Raw genomic sequence first — 16,692 nt, 5'->3', positions numbered from 1 at the left:
CGGCCTTGCATCGAGTGACACACACGGACACACAGAGGCTCAGATCTGAGAGGCACCTGTCAAAGAGATCAAAGCGCGGGTTCAGCAGAAAAGCAGAAACGTTTAATGCAATCAAACGCTGCCTTTTAAAGCTCTGCCTGCGCGAGAGATGAATATGAGACTTTATGAGCTTTGCAGTAAGTTTGGGGACGGCTGCACGAGGACAGCGACAGCCACCCGCAGGAGATCTGAAAGAAAAGAGCTCCACCTACAGAAACAGAAAACCCAGAGCAGGATGCCACGGTGTGGGACTCAGAGGGACAGCAGGACGCCACGGTGTGGGACTCAGAGGGACAGCAGGACGCCACGGTGTGGGACTCAGAGGGACAGCAGGACGACGCTTTCTATTAAAGTTTGAATCTGTGCGTTTAATCATGAAGCCAGTTTATTAACAGAGTTCAAGGACCAAAACATTAAAATGACTCTAACCTGTTGGGAGTGACCAACTGCAGATGATCTGCTGTCATGTAATGACTTGGACCATCAATGTTTTTCTGTTTAAAGGGGGCCTGTTATTCTATTGCATTAGAGTAGCTTTGCATGAATTAGAGCTCAAAATAATCCTTGTTTATCTTATACTTTGCAGAACTTCAGTCCATCCTATCCAACCTGTTCGTGTCTGAAGTAAACCTTTCTTCTGATTGGCTGTCCCTAGAAAAAAGAAGCTTTGACTGTCCTTACCATATAAGGACAGACACTCCCACTGAGGAGCCACAAGGGGAAAACCCATCTGAAGCACACACACACACTGACCTCATTATGAGCACTGATCACTGGAACAATAAAGTTCAAACCGAGCGTGTCAGAGGTCAGAGGAGATTGGGCGAGCTGCTTCGAGCTGACAGGAAGGTCTGACAGTAACTGAAATATCCACCCATTACAACCAAAGCGTGCAGAAGAGCGTCTCTGAACAGAGCACACATCCAACTTTGAAAAAGATGAGCTACAGCAGCAGAAGACCACATCAGGCCACTCCTGTCACCTAAGAACAGGAAACTGAGGTATCGGTGGTTCAGGCTGCTGCTGCTGCTGGTGTAATGCGTCGGGATATTTTCTTGGCAGTAATGTTTAAACACCACAGCCCACCTGAGCACGTTACAAAGCTGAAATCACCTCAAACTGCTTTTGTGAACGTGAAGAATTCAGAAGAGCTCAGAATTCAACCCTTACTGTAAACTTGTAACCCTATGACGATGGTGTGCTGTACACAATATGAGCTTTACAGTATAATACTGTTATTTTAGTGTAATCTCCATAAATAACTCGGAATTTAACATTTAGAAATGAGCGATTAGAGCTTATAAACTTAAATTCTCTTGAATTTTTGCCTTTGCTAAAGAAAGAAATACTGTATTCCACTGTATCCAATGTACTTTTCATTTCACCAAGAATTTATCTTATTTTATGGTGGTAGTGTGGGTGAAAAGGGACAAATCTGAAAGCAGAAAGCAACAAGAGAAAAAAAAGAAACATAAATGCTTAATCTGCGAGACGGCAATCAAAAAAAAGAAAAAAGAAAAAGACAGGAGTAAGAAATGAGAGAGGGAGGGTAAAAGATGGAGGAGAGAGGCGGATATGATCTGCAGCAGAGGCCGAACTCTATAGTAGAGCGAGAGCATTAAGAATAGATGAGGAGGAGCTGAGGGAGGACATCATCATTAATTCAAGAGCTGGCAAGACAAGATCCTCAATCACGGCTCCGCACATCAGACGCGCTCGGGCTCAGATTTTCATTCTGTTGGTAACTGATCTACCGAGAAGCACGCGGAGAGAGAGGCGGCTGGGAGGACGTGATTCTGGAGGCTGAGATGATGTAGAGCACAGCAACTCTCCTCACGGGCTCATCAGTCACAATATCCTTTGTAAAGTGAAAGGTAATGAAAGAGAAAAGTCCACCACGCGTCCCGAGGTGCTGTTTTCACACGTGCACCACAGCCTTTCTAGACATTACTCATCAAAGACTCAGTGGTCACAATGTGCCGGTACAGGTGCCTGAAGTCACAGAAAACAGGTCGTCACACACATACAAGACTCAAATGGACAAACATCTTTCCACTGTTGATAGCGTTTAATGGCTTCTGGCGTTATAATGAGTTACATTTAAAAAAGTCCGGCCGGTCAGGCACTGGGTGTCTCTGTTTTGTTTTGGCTGTGGTAAGCTTTGTCCTGCAGGAGCTGATTGGAGGGTGATTATCTGGATAAGCGGAGCTCGTGTAAAAGCTCTGACCTTCCTGCAGCCTCCTGTCTCCGACAGGCCCTGCGACTTCCTCCTGTCCTCCACGCACGCCGTCAGCCGCGCAAACAGCCGATAAATGCGCACTCTTTTAACTTAATTATGTTTTTGTAAATACATCGCTGTTTCCTACGCTGCCAGCGCACGTCGTCTTCAGTCATTGTCACAAGTTTTCCGTGTTTTTTCCTTCTGTCATCTCCTCTTAAAAACACGGGGATGAAACACTAAAACTAAACTTAAAAAACAAAAAACAAACAAAAAATGTAAAAATTTAGAAGAAAGAAAAGTTTTCAACTGTGGTATGACTGACTATCTGACACATATTGATCCATTTGCCTATAAATTCTGACCGCTCGCTAAACAAAAATCAATCAGACGAAACCCTAATTAACGAAGCTCGTCAACACGGGGCGAGAGACACTGAGTGACAGTGGGATGGACGCAGAGAGAGAGATGTGGACAAAGGAAGGGGGACAGCTCGCAGACAGAAAACTTTGTCGCCATGCCAACCATGTTACCATGGTGATATGTCCATACGACACACACACACCTCGCTGTGATCTGTTGGACAGCAGACCCACTGTCTGTGCACTCGTCCGTCCTCCTTTCATTCAGTCGCTCTCCCCTCTCATTAGAGGAAATCAAAGCGCTTCATCTGATGCCAACAAACACACACACACACACACACACACTGCAGTACAGCAAACACTGGTGAATTACTTTTTCCTTCCATGTGAGAGCCTCATCGCTCACATAAATCCTGCAGTCAGAGATAAATACTCATCAATAATCAATCAAAGCAGCCGGCAAGTGTTACGACTCAGTTTCAGCTGTTCGGCTCACATCCATCCACGTCTGGTCGCTAATTACACACCACTAAATCGCTCATTGTTGGTGCGGCCGGCCGCACAGTCCAGCATTGTTCAGGCTCTGAGGCTGACATATTCAGCCAACAGAGGAAAACCTAAAGAGCATCACAAAAGCTTAGCATTGTGTTACTGACCCGCTGGGGTTTGCATTCACCCGTTCACTTTTATTTTATGCGCTTTAAGCTGCAGCCTCGAGGAGCCGGGATCAAACGGCGGATCTCCACCTCCTGAGCCACATCTGCCGAGAGCACATCGCTCATGTCTGAATAACTTTACTCGAACTTTAAGTCAAAATATGCAGAGTTAAGATGAGTCATGAAAGGAAACGGCAGAAATAGCTGACGCTTCGTTACAGCGAGAATATGCTTTTCTGCTGTCAAAGCAAAGCTGCACGTTTGCTCACAACCCCGCACTAAACCTGACACACACACACACACACACACACACACACACACACAGAGACTTCAAAAGCAATGCAAACACACCGAGACTACAAGGACACCAAAGACACGGTGAATCACGAGAAATGTAACAAACGCAGACAGCCAGCTAACGACAATCTGTACCAACAGTCTGTGTGTCTGCATGGTGTATGTGTGTGTGTGTGTGTACCTGGTACTGCCTGCTTCTAACGTTAAATAAAAGTGTCTTCATCCCGCTTGTCTCCTGTCACCACGCTGCCGCTCAAACTCACTAACTGGACAAACTTGTTACAGCACACAGCACTGATGGACACACACACACACTCCCTCTCTCTCTCTCACACACACACACAGACAGAGGAAGGCCCTCCAGCTGTTCGTCCTGGTGATTAAAGCATGTCCTGTCATTGTTTCCCTGGTAACATCTGCACAGGAAGGCACACATCTGTCCTTGGAGCACCCCGCCCCAACAAACTTTACATCAGCGCCCTCAGAGTCTGCGTCTGTCTGCAGCGTCATGTGATAAATACTGTTTGTATTACAGTGTGATTTCCCACAGGTCACTGAACGCATCGTCTGAATACATCTAAAATGATGAAGCTGGAAACCTCTGCAGAGTCCAAAATATTAGAAAGGAAAGGAGGGAAGGAAACAGAGGAAAGGAGGGCAAATGACAGGAGAGGCCAGGAGGACAAGAACAGGAATAAAAGAGGAAGTGAGGAAAGGAAACAGACCAGAGCCAAGGATATAAGAAAAGGAAATAGAAGAGATTAAGAAAAGACAAAGAAAAAATGAAATAAAAGACGAGACAGGAGAGAAATTAAAAAGGAAAGAGGAGAGGAAATGAGAAATGATGAGGTGAAATTAACGAGGAGATAAAAAAGGAAAGTACCTATAAAGGTGAAGAGGACAAAGGAACGATAAAGAGATGATGAAACAAGAAAAACTGACTGGAAAGGAGCAGTAAGAAAAGGAAGCAAGGAAAGGACATGACAGAAGAGAGGACACGAGGAAAGGAAATAAGAGAGAAAGGACAAGCAGAAGAGGAGTTTGTTTAAAATAAAACATAACAAGGAAAGGAAAGAAAAGCAGACGGCATTTGTGATTCTGAGAGCAGGAAGTGTGTGACATGAAATTCCACAGGAAGAGGATGATGATGATGAAGGCTCAGAGGGGGAGGAAGAGGAGGAGGCGGGTAGCTTTGAGTCTCTGTGTCAAATTCCAGCTAGGGTCAGTCAGACATCTGAGAGCATCTTCCTCTCGTCCACCTCCTCCTCTCCTCCTCAGTAATATTAATAAAACAATAAATGAATAAAAACAACCTCCTCTTCCTCGCTCATCATCCAAATCCCCCTCAGATATTTCCGCATGAGCCACAGAGACCTTTTTTACGTGGTTAAATGATCACGGATGGGAGGTTTTTTAGCTTTTGTCTTAAAAAATATTTGTTTTTTACTTATTTTAGTCGATATTTTGCTTAAACATTGTCACTAATATTAGCTTTGTTTTACATCCAAAGCACGAGTGAAATATAATAAATATACAACATTATGAGCTGTTTCCACGAGTGAGAATCCCAACACTGCTCGTTGTACGACGTTATAACCTGAGGTTTTCTGGGTGAAATTACCTCTCACAGATAAAGCGTCTAATCAGGAACCTGCAGACTGAACAATAACTGGCTGCAGGCCCTTTCATCACTGCGTGTGCTGCGTCGCCACTCATCACCGACAACAACAACAACAACAGGAAGCTGATTTTAAATTAAAGAAAGCAATCAGCACGCAGACTTATCGGCCCGTCATCGCGGCAATCTGCTGTCCTATTTTTGTGTCCACTGAATTTCTAAAGGAAGAAAATGAAAAACAATCAAGCAAAACGAAAACTGTTTCCTGAAGGAAACGATGCTCGGGGCGGATTCTGCTTCACAATAACTGTGAAATTAAACTTACACGTTTCTAATGTGTTTAATTTGCTACTTTGAAGAACCCGTCCATAAAAACAACCAGCAATCAGACACAGGTGTGGCAGTGTTCAGGGGGGAGGAGCTAAAACAGCACCACAAAGGAGGATTACTTTGAACTGCAGCTCGTGCTAAGCTTCTGTAATAGTCCAGGAATAAAAACATCACTTTGCATGTTTTTAAGTCAGGACGAACATTTTTTCCTGAGAGACTAACAAATGAATCAAAACAATAACTGATAGTTTAACAGGTAATGATCGACCCTACAGGCTGTTTTCCTCACTTATAAAATAAATAGCAAGGTCAAAGCATGTAGAGTCATTGATACACTGCTAGGTTGACAGAGAGTGAAGGTCAAAGGTCACAAGGCCAGGTTTTGTGTGTGTGTGCGCGTGTGTGTGTGTGTGTGTGGTTTGTTTGAGTGTGATAAATCTGTTCCTGGAGAGAGCGAGTAACCACTGCGCTCAGGAAAAGCGGCGCCGCGTTGCACAGATTACATCACCACCCTGTGACCTCACAATGGCTAGACCCACAATGCCTCGTTCACAAAACACACATACACACACACACAGACACACACACACACACACACACACACGAGTGACCCTGCCTATTACCACAAAGGAATTCACAGAGTGATCCCGACAGAAACTAAACAGAGAGAAAAAGCTTCCCCTCTTCTTCCTTATTATCCACCTCTTCACTTTAATACACACACACACACACACACACACACACACACACACACACACACAAACACACACACACACACACACACACACACAAACACACACACACACACACACACACACGTTTCCTCCCTCGCTTTATAACTCTTCCTATCAATCAATATCTCCTCTCTCTCTCGCGCTTTCTGTATCCATCAATATCCACTTTAGCCAGCGTGGGAGGGGCAGAGGTTTCCATTTTAGGTGTTCAGACCCGCAACACACACACACACACACACACACACACACACACACACACTTCCTGCCTCCCTCCCAAATGCATGCACACTCACAGTGATGACCACAGATGAGAACAAATAGCCTCTAAGTGCTGAACCCAAACACATAAATAGATTTCAGAGAAGAACAAACAGCCCCAAATCTGAGGACAACTTTCCAGTCTAGACAATACACACACACACACAGACACAGAGACACACACATACACACTCAAAAACACAGTGTCTGTTGTTTTTGTTGCAGGTCTGAAGGTTGTGACCGTCTAAATTGTAATTGGATGAGCTGTTTCCAAAGAATGTTGTCTCATACACACAACACATGGACACACAAACACCTGAGCGCCCTCAGTAAAATGCCTTGTGTTTGTGTGTGTGTGTGTGTGTGTGTGTGTGTGTGTGTGTGTGTGTGTGTGTGTGTGTGTGTGGGCGTTTAAAAGACGCCAGAGAAAGTCAGTCCAGATGGCCAGAGAAGATTAAACACCATCTGCCATGAGCGCTTCGTACACAGTCAACACACACACACACACACACACGCACACACACACACACACACACACACCACTGAGGATGATTTATAGAATCTGAAACATGACTTCTCTAATAAGGAGATTCATCACATTTTTTACACTTGTGGTAAAGACCTCGTTCTCAGGGAATAATGAATAATTCACTCCTCCTCCGGCGATCCGTCAGGAGAAACGGGTCGGAAAGAGGAAATAAAGCTCCACATGTTATGTCGGGATTCGTTAGCTGCAGCACCTGAGCATTCAGCGGCAACTTCAGACCGCATTAACCTGCACGTAACAATGCAGAGACTGTACACAAAAGATGGCAGATGAACGTCTGCCATTGTGTTGTTTGGAAGCTGTCCTTTTTGGTTACCATGACGACCGAGCTGATTTATTTCTAAGTGTCTCTGATGATGAAGTAGTGACACGAACGACGCCACAGAAGCCTTCTTGATTTCATAATGAACCTCTTTCACAGCAGCTGTACACGCTTATTTTAACCATTTTTACATGTAAAACCGCCGCTCAGAAAGACCATCAGACTTCCTGTCAGTGGTTACAATGACGCTTCACAGTCCACAGCTCGTCATGTCGGTTACCTGCGTAACCAATGTTGCCTCATTTCTGGACAGTAACAGGGAAGGTGACCTAAAAATAACGTGTGTTTTGACATTAATTTATGCAAATCTCTTCTATAAAACTATGACTATGAGCAGGCAGTTTACTAGAAGCCTACCTGATTTCTTGCTTTTGATGTGATTCATGCCAACCAGAAAACCAGCACTTCCTCCAGATGTTCATCTCATCCTCGCCCACTGAGCTGAAGTTGAAAAGACGACTCAGACGTGCTCAAACACCCTCGTCTGCAGCTCAGGCAGATTCTTAATGACTTTTAAGGCTTCAAACTCAGAGATGGGCAGTAACGCGTTACTTGTAACGCGTTACTGTAATCTGATTACTTTTTTCAAGTAACGAGTAAAGTAAGGGATTACTATTGCAAAATCAGTAATTAGATTACCGTTACTTTCCCGTAGGAACGCTGCGTTACTGCGTTACTAAAACCGTGATTTTTTTGCGAGAATGTCTCATGAAGTAAGCAAGTGCGACGTTGGTGACAGCAGCTGTGTGCAGATCAACAATGGATAATATATCGAGTGCGGGAGAGAGTATGAGCGTGCAGCGTTTAAAGTGTGGAAGTACTGACCTTACTTTGAGTTTGATTCCATAAAAAGTGACAAAAACATTAGCGTCCATCGTGCGTGGGAAGAAAACTTCTTTTTACAGCGAAAAAAACCCCTAAACTTCCGAGCAAGCACCGAGTAGCTACGACGTGATGGGAAACTCACAAAGACACTCGCGCGGATTCTTCAACTGACCGCAGCACACCTGCACCAGGGTAACCCTCCGCCTACCCTGCTCCTGCTTTACAGGTGAAAATAGAGCAAAAGGACCGCTGAGTCTTTGACTTTATTTATTTTCTGCTGTGTTTTACTTGCATCTGTTTGAAAGAGTGAGTGAAAACACAAAAAATATTTTATTTTATGTGCTGGAATGTGTAGAAAATAGGTTTAAATGTTAAACTAATTTATTCAAGTCAGAGAATGTTGCAATTAAATGTTTTGCTTGATGCATAAAGTTAAAAGATTAAAACTGATAAAACAAGTTAAAAAAAGAGACTTTTCCATTTGATTACATTTTGTATGATGGATTATGTAGAAAAAGTAGAATTGGGCTGAAAGATCTATCACTTTATCACCTCTTCAGGTTGTAAATCGTGTTTTTAAAAAGTAACTAAGTAACTAAGTAACTAAGTAATTAATTACTTTTGAAAATAAGTAATCAGTAAAGTAACGGGATTACTTTTTTGGGGGAGTAATCAGTAATTAGTTACTGATTACTTTTTTCAAGTAACTTGACCAACACTGTTCAAACTAGAACCAGACACATACAGCTCATACCATAATATCCTCTCTATTCACTTAGATTTCATCTTTCTTTTCCCAAAACATTACAACTGAGAAATAGACACTTGTCTTCCGTTCGAAACAGTGTCGTCACAGCAGCTGTGACTCCTGTTTACAAAGCTGTCTGCAGCACATGTAGCAGAGCAGCAACACAGCTGCTGCACATTTAAATAATGACCTCATCATCTAGCCTTCACAGATTTCCCATTCATGCAAGTGCATATAAAAGCCTGTGATTTCCTACAGTGTTGTGGCATTATAACGACCTCAAATATAGGGATCAATAGTGTAGTGGTTTAGACATTAACCTAATAAAATTACACCTCCATCCAGCTCCATCCTGTCTACTCTCCTGTACGGTGCAGAAAAGTTGGAAAGGCTGGTTATCGAGAGAACAGACTGAGTAACCAACGAGTCGGACAGACACCCCTCTGAGATTCCAGACAGCTTTGCACTCTTGGCCACCGGCCACTGGCTTTGAAACCCCTTAAGACACCATAATCCATCAATATGCACCGTGCACTGCAACCCGACGGTGTAAGAGAAATGGGAAAGCAAGGTGCAAGAGCTGATGGAGGGAAACATTCAAGACAGGCAGGAGGTGGGGAGCAAAGCTCAGTTACTCATTTATTACAAATCAATTAAATAACATACAAGTAGGGCTGGGCGATATGGCTTAAAATCCATATCGCGGTATAATTTGAAGCATGTGCGGTAACGATATATATCACGATATATTCTTTTCTTCTGTATAACGTATTTTACACACTATAAGGCACACTTAAAATCCTTTAATTTTCTCAAAAATCAACAGTGTGCCTTATGTATGAATTCTGGTTGTGCTTACTGACCTCGAACCGATTTTATGTGGTACACAGCGCACAGAAATCTGTCAAAAAAAATTTAATATGACTTTGGTAAGCTATGAAGCCGGAGCATTATGGCTGCCATAGTCAGGAGCCTTGCAGAGTAATCTGGGTCCAAAACTCCGTCTTCTTCAGGTCCCAAAGTCAAACGAACACTGAGAGTTAAAAACTGTCTAAATTCTTTCATTTTTAATAAAATGATCAGCGTTGCTGCTTTACATCCAGGCATCCATGAAAACAGAATTTATTAAATTCAACAGAGTTAGAAGCTAGCAGGAAGTTAGCTCGCTAGTTTCCACCTAAACATGCCATAGCATGTTCTGACTGAGAGATCAATTAAAAAAATTAAAACGTACTGCTTTGCTATCACTTCCAACATAAAGGAAGACAGTAAACTAAACAGCAGTGACGTTTGTAGGGTTACTGTAGTTAAGCTAGCTGGTATATAATGATGTGCTACGTGATCGCTAGCAAAACAGCTACGTTAGCATAACATTAGCACAGTGAAGCTGAAGGATGAATGCTAACTTTTTTCCACTCGAGAAAAGTTAACGTGAGGGTTTCTGGTGGTCAGGGACAAATGCAATCACATGGCAGGATGCTATAAACAGACCAAACTTCAGTCAGGAGAACAACTGAGATAATCCATCCACAATACCAGGTTAGTTATTAATATACTGCAACAACATGGGAATAGAGCAGCTGCGAGAGAATTCAGCATTAATGAATCAATGGTAGGGAAGTGGAGGAAGCGCAGTAATTTGCAGATGATATTGTTTGCAGCCGCTGCAATGCTTTCGACCAAAACAGGCGCAGCTTGATGACACCATCAACATGCGTTATTGCGATAGAGCGGTATAGTCAAAATCTCTACAGTTGGCCAAATTTATACCGTTTCTACCGCCCACCCCTACATACAAGAATCGCCTTTTTCGATCAAATTCTCCAAAGTGTGTTTGATAATCTCGATACTGGCCAAATTAATTGTAGCTCAGCTCCGAAAATGACTTCTGGTCATGCAGTAACCTAAACAGCCAAAAACAAGGAGCAAAATCGTGATGAATGTTGAGCAGCGCGTGCACCTGACTGACCTGTAAAACCTGTGAAACCTGTAAAAAACATCACTGCTCCCCAATGAACAGCATCATGATCAAGCAATCATTCATTTAATCAGCAACAAGGTGTTTCTATTGGTAACTGTTCGCAGATACCGGACATATTTTATTTTGCCACCCATACAAACACCAGGACAAACATCCACAGACATCACTCTACACATCCACAGGGGGGCGCTGTTTAAGGCCATTCAGCTTTCCCATAGATCCTACAAATCTGCAAGCTACTTTGAAACCCACCTCTGGACTCTTCTCATTAACCCTCTGAAACGAATCACACATTAGCTTTCACTGGCTGTTCTCTCTGGGACGCACGTGCTCACTAAACACTACCAATCGCTCGGTTAATCAATAACAGGACGCTGTTCTGGGAAACTGATGGGCTGATTTTCCCTGAACGTATTAATCCTGTTATAATAGCCTGAGTCATAAAAGCTTTCAAACTGTTTTCAGCAGCTTCATGAGAGTATCCTTTTGCTATCACTTCCTGTTCTTTGTGCTCATCTTCATCCCTGTTTTGGGAATTTTATGTCACAGTTTGGTCATTTTGCATCTCATGGTCACTTAATGCTTTTTGTGGTCATTATTTCTATCATATTAGGCACTCATTTAGACTTAGGATATTTTGTTTTACATTTTTCACAATAATTATTATTGTTATTATAGTTATTTTCAACCACTTTGCTGTCAAGTTACATCTTATGTTACTCATTTTGCATCTTTCTAATAATCAGCTCCTCTTTTCTTTATGGCTGGTTTTCATCTCTTTATTTTAGCATTTCTTTGGAGTTTGCTTTGTGTCACTTTTACGTTAAATCGCACCTCTCTGCAGATGTTTTGTTTTTAAAAGTGGGCCACAGGAAGGAGAAGGTGCTATCATAAGTTTGGCATTGCCTCAATCGATTCTCAGAGGATGACGGAACAAATCTCAGCTCTGCAAGAGCACACCTGCGCATTTATGAAATATTTAAGAAGTCCCATTTAAACCATTTAGAGCGACGCAGTCAGCCAGAGAAATCTGCTGGGAGAGCAAAACCGAGCGAGGCACAAAACCCGCGGCGCAGCAGGTCACACAAACTAAGAAGCTGGTGCACGTGTGTGTTCAACATGGTGTTCCCACAGCGAACAAGTGACCTCATCCTGATGAGACATGATACTGTGTCTGACACACACACACACACACACACACACACACACACACACACACAGCTGAACAGCAGCGGCAGATGGCAGCAGATGTTAGTTGGCCCCTCAGAGAGCAACGATGTTCCTTCTGCTGTCTGGAAACTCTTTTCTGCCTCACTGGGGGCCTTAGCGAGTGTGTGTGTGTGTGTGTGTGTGTGTGTGTGTGTGTGTGTGTGTGTGTGTGTGTGCATGGATTCTTACTATCTTGATGGGGACCAAAATCTGACATTTACTATACTGGTGGGGACCAACAGCCCTCATGGGAACCAAAGTCCAGGTCCCCATGGGGGACTCAAAATGTTATAGTTAGGTTTAGGGTTAGCCATTCATTTTTCATCATCATCATCATCATCATCATCATCGTTTATTTATATAGCACTTTAAAAACACGCAAGGCTGACCAAAGTGCTGAACAATAGAAACATAATAGATACCATAAGAATAATAAATACGATAAAATAATAAACATAGTGAAAAACAATAAAATACAAGTAAATACAAGTCAGTCAACCACTGAGTCAAAAGCCAGTGAATAAAAATGTGTTTTCAATCTGGATTTAAAAACCAGCACTGATGTCGATCGTCTAATGGACCATTTTTGATGGTTAGAGTAAGCAGCTGAGGAAAGCATTATGTCAATGGGATGTCCCCACAAAGATAGCAAACCAGGCGTGTGTGTGTGCTACTGACTCAACAATGATGTCAGTGTGTCAACTGAATGTGTGTTTCTTGCAGTCACACCTGAGCTCATGATAGTGTGTGTATGTGTTATCGACTCAATGGATGCAACAGCGCTGTGATGGAGGTGTTTCAGGATCTGAGCGAGTGTGTGCGTGAATGAGAGCTGAGGTGTGTGTGTGTGTGTGTGTGTGTGTGTGTGTGTCTGTGTGTGTGTGTGTGTGTGTGTGTGTGTGTGTGTGTGTTTTCAGTGCTTTTTTATCGGCTCTTACTGGCTCACAGGGGTAGTTGGGCGGTTGTCTGCACATGTGAGTGCACATATAAGCCAATCCAATGAGTCTCTGTCACTTTAGATAACAAACCACAGCAGTTCCTCTCATTTCCTGCCAAACGATAAACAAAAATATCTGCTATATTTGAGGAAATGAAATCCTACTTTGCAAAGCTGCTGGTGAATTTCCTTTTGGCTCGTGGTCAAACATCAGTGACTGCTGTTGGCACCACGGGTCGACCCATTAATGGACATAGCAAGCACAACTTAAAGAGTTTAAAAAAAGCAGAAGCATGTTTTAAGTGATTCTGCATGTGAGGTTTTTACGTCTCTGAAATGTTTGAAATTAAATTCAGTGCTCCCTGCCCACTCTTCACGATAGCCTCGAGGCTTTTCAGGAGTTCAGGATGGAAATTATAAAGCAAGCTTTGGAAGTTAGCTGACTCACGAAAATTCACCAAGTCTCAGCAAAGATCTGCACCAAAGCGTCTCCTGACATGTGATGAAATCTGACCACAGTGACACAAACACACTTCCTGTGTGTTTAACTTCAACTATTTTGCTGTTGTTGGATTATTTTGTGCTTCGCAGGCGTTTAATCATTTATGAACAGATATCTTTCTAATAATTTTGCCTCTCTTATAGTTGCTTAATATCGTTTGTGTCACATGTTAGTCATCTCTGAGCTCTTTCTGTTCATGTTGACTCCATGGTTGCTTCCCATCGTTTTGTTTCATATTTTGATTGTTTGTGTCTCTCTGTGGTCCTTTGACTGTTTCTCGTGATCACTGAGATCTCTTTCTAATCACTTTGCTCCTCTTTATAGTTGCTCAATATTGTTTTGTGACTGTTTTGGGCCATTGTTTTGTCATTTTGGTATTTTTATGATCACTGAGCTCTCTTTTTATTCATTTTGCATGTCTTCATGGTTGCTGTCCATGACTTTGGGACTGTTTTGGCCTCTCTGTAGTATACCTCCATGGTTGTTGCGCTCCCTTCCTGATCATTTTCTTCTTTTTGTCCTTTTCTGTCACATTTTGGCCATGCTAGGTCAGGCTTTGGTCATTTTGGTCTTTATATGATCACTGAGGTTGCTTTTTAATCATTCTGAAATCCTCTTTTTGGCTGTTTTCTATCGTTTTGTATTCGTTTTGTATAATTTCTCACATTTTGCATCTTGTATTTTCTGCATTTTTGCTTCTTTTGGTTCCCCCTGCCATTATTTTTGTCCCATATCAAAGTTTTAGTTTCAGTTTTAGTTGTTTTATTAGTAAGTTCTCTTTTTAAACTTTAGGTTTCAGGGTTTTTTATTTCCTACAATCAGCCTGGCTCATGTAGTGTCTCAGTTACACGCACACCCTGTTTCATCCTCTATTTGGACGACCGGTGAATAAAATTGACAGAACGTCATGTTTTATTCAGTAAGACCTGATACCAGTGACTGAGGCCATTAACTGACCAAAGTGCTTATTGAGGTGATAAACCAAGTGAGAAGTGTGGTCATTTCTCCCAGACTTACTCACAGCTCGGTCTGAAGCTCTGTGGTCTGACCGTTGCAGAACTTGTTTGCTTTGCCGTCCCTTGTCTCAGTGAAGGTCCTCACATGTGTAGCGGTCGGTGAATTTGTGTCATTTGCACACTCTAAGACTTTGAGCAACGTGACACAGAGAGAAAGCTGCCTCATTACCCCGATTTAACCTGACACACACTCTCACACACTCGCTTCACATTGACTGGAACAGTCTAAGTCACTCATTAACAGTTATGTAATATATTCACGCTCACACACACAGACCTGCAGACACACACTCACACAATGTGACGCTGGTGATGTTTTCACATCCAGCTTCTTGCTGCAGAGCTCGTGTGTGTCTTTGTGTGAGTGCTGCCGACTCTGTGCAGTGAGGTAATGAGTGCTCAGCTCCTACCAGAGAGTCGATCCATAAGCCATCTCCCCTGCATTTAAAAAATCAATACGTGCAGCTGCCCTCCCTGCTGCTGCTCAAACACTCGCAGACAGGTCCGTGAGCTCAGTGCAGGACACACGGCTCCTGAAACGTCTGAGGAGCCAGTTCTGCTTTTGTAGCTTATGAGAACCAGCCCACATTTCATAAAAAAGCCACAACATTTAATCCTTTGAATTATGTTTCTGCACCTGTGCTTATTTTTGTTTACAGGGCACTGCTCGTTTTTCCCCACCAGTCCCATATCTGCTGATTTGCTTCTGCGTGCATGAAGTGAAGGCTCACCAACATTTAAAGGTGCAAAAAGCCATTCAGAGGCTCGAGGACTCACACAAGACAGCAGTCACTGAAAAACAGGACACAGAAACTTTCTTTGGGATGGTTCTTCATTATTTTGCACTAATTCAGCGATGTTGTGATTCTCTTTGAGGTCTGTTTGTGATCTTTTGTGTCTGCTGACAAATGCTTTGCATCATTTTCTGCTACTTTGCATGTATTTTGCAAATGTTTTACACCTATTAGGGGTGATTTTCCTTCTTCCTGTGAGTATTTTATGCATTTTTCTGGTGATTTTCCATCAATTTCCACTCTTGAGGTCATTTTTGTGTCTTTTTGATTACTTTGTTTCACTTTTTTATTATTTGGTTGCTGCTTTTTCCTCATTTCGTACCAATTTCAGGTTGTTTCTTTTGCTTGTTTTGCACATTTCTTTGCTTTCCAACATTGCTTTCATTTCCAATAATTTTAGGTTTTCAATCATTTTACACCCATCAGTGTTCTAATTGTCTCAATGTTGCACACTTCTGTGATACCCAGCGTCTCTCTCTGCAGTAATTTTGCATTTCTATTGGTTTTGTGTCTCTTCTAGACTCAGTTGTACTTCATTGTGGTCGTTTCGTATCTTAGAACTGAGCTCGGATCCCTCAGGTCCACTAGGCCTGTTTAGTAATCCGTGCATGACCACATGCATTTCAAAATACCCTGTATTTACAGTGATTTTCTCCAAAACAGGGTCAAATGAAAGTCAGCATGTGTGAGTAGAGGATAAAAGTGGGCCACAGGAAGAAGAAGGTGGAATCGCCTGAAGAGAAAATATCATCTAATCCCAAAACAACTCCTGAAATGTGAAGAGCATCACAAATAAATGATGATAACGATCAGTGCCAAGGATGTGAGGGAGGATTTTTTCTTCCTGCTTTGAGATGACTCATGATTTTAATAGTGAGCTACATTCTGCTTCACTTTCATACCAGCAATTATCCTGCAGGAGTAGGCGTCAGTTTTCTCAAACAGAGGCTAAATCAAAAACTCTGCTTTGTGTGAATGTAACTGAAACTTTTGCACACGAGGTCGCACACAGATCGATGTAAAAGTGACCAGAAGAGCTGTTTAAGCGTCAATACGAGGAGGTCAGACTCATGACTGCACGCGTGAGTTCCTTCAGAGCAGTTTGAGTGCAAACAGAGAGCTCGGCGTGTTTACAGTGAAGCCGACGAAATGCCAGGAAAGACTAACAGAAAGCTCCAAACACAGTCTGCAGCCTCTCTGATGTGAGCAGGAAACACAGGACAGGAGGTGGACTCACCGTGCAGACAGACATCGAATCGTCCTCGCCCACCGAGTCCTCGGGATCATGATGTGCATCCT

General features: G+C 42.7%; 1 protein-coding gene across 2 annotated transcripts in view; it reads right to left on the bottom strand.

Moving 5' to 3' along the window:
* Positions 1 to 16,692, bottom strand: part of rps6ka3b (ribosomal protein S6 kinase A3b) — a 64,591-nt gene that overhangs the window by 31,725 nt on the left and 16,174 nt on the right. The window contains exon 2 of one of the 2 annotated variants that reach the window (XM_085468940.1): positions 16,631 to 16,690. In XM_085468940.1, coding sequence (XP_085325066.1) covers positions 16,631 to 16,690 — 60 coding nt within the window. Of the gene's footprint in view, positions 1 to 3,753; positions 3,945 to 16,630; positions 16,691 to 16,692 lie in introns of those variants that run through there. The other variant, XM_085468941.1, reaches the window with a different exon arrangement.

The sequence above is a fragment of the Copadichromis virginalis genome, linkage group LG9 (genome assembly GCF_057382275.1).
Source record: "Copadichromis virginalis isolate Kocher_CV1m ecotype Utaka linkage group LG9, C_Virginalis_male_GT1.1, whole genome shotgun sequence".
NCBI classification, from domain to species: domain Eukaryota; kingdom Metazoa; phylum Chordata; class Actinopteri; order Cichliformes; family Cichlidae; genus Copadichromis; species Copadichromis virginalis.
The sequence above is the reverse complement of the archived record's forward strand: the minus strand, read 5'-3'. Positions and strand labels throughout refer to the sequence as shown.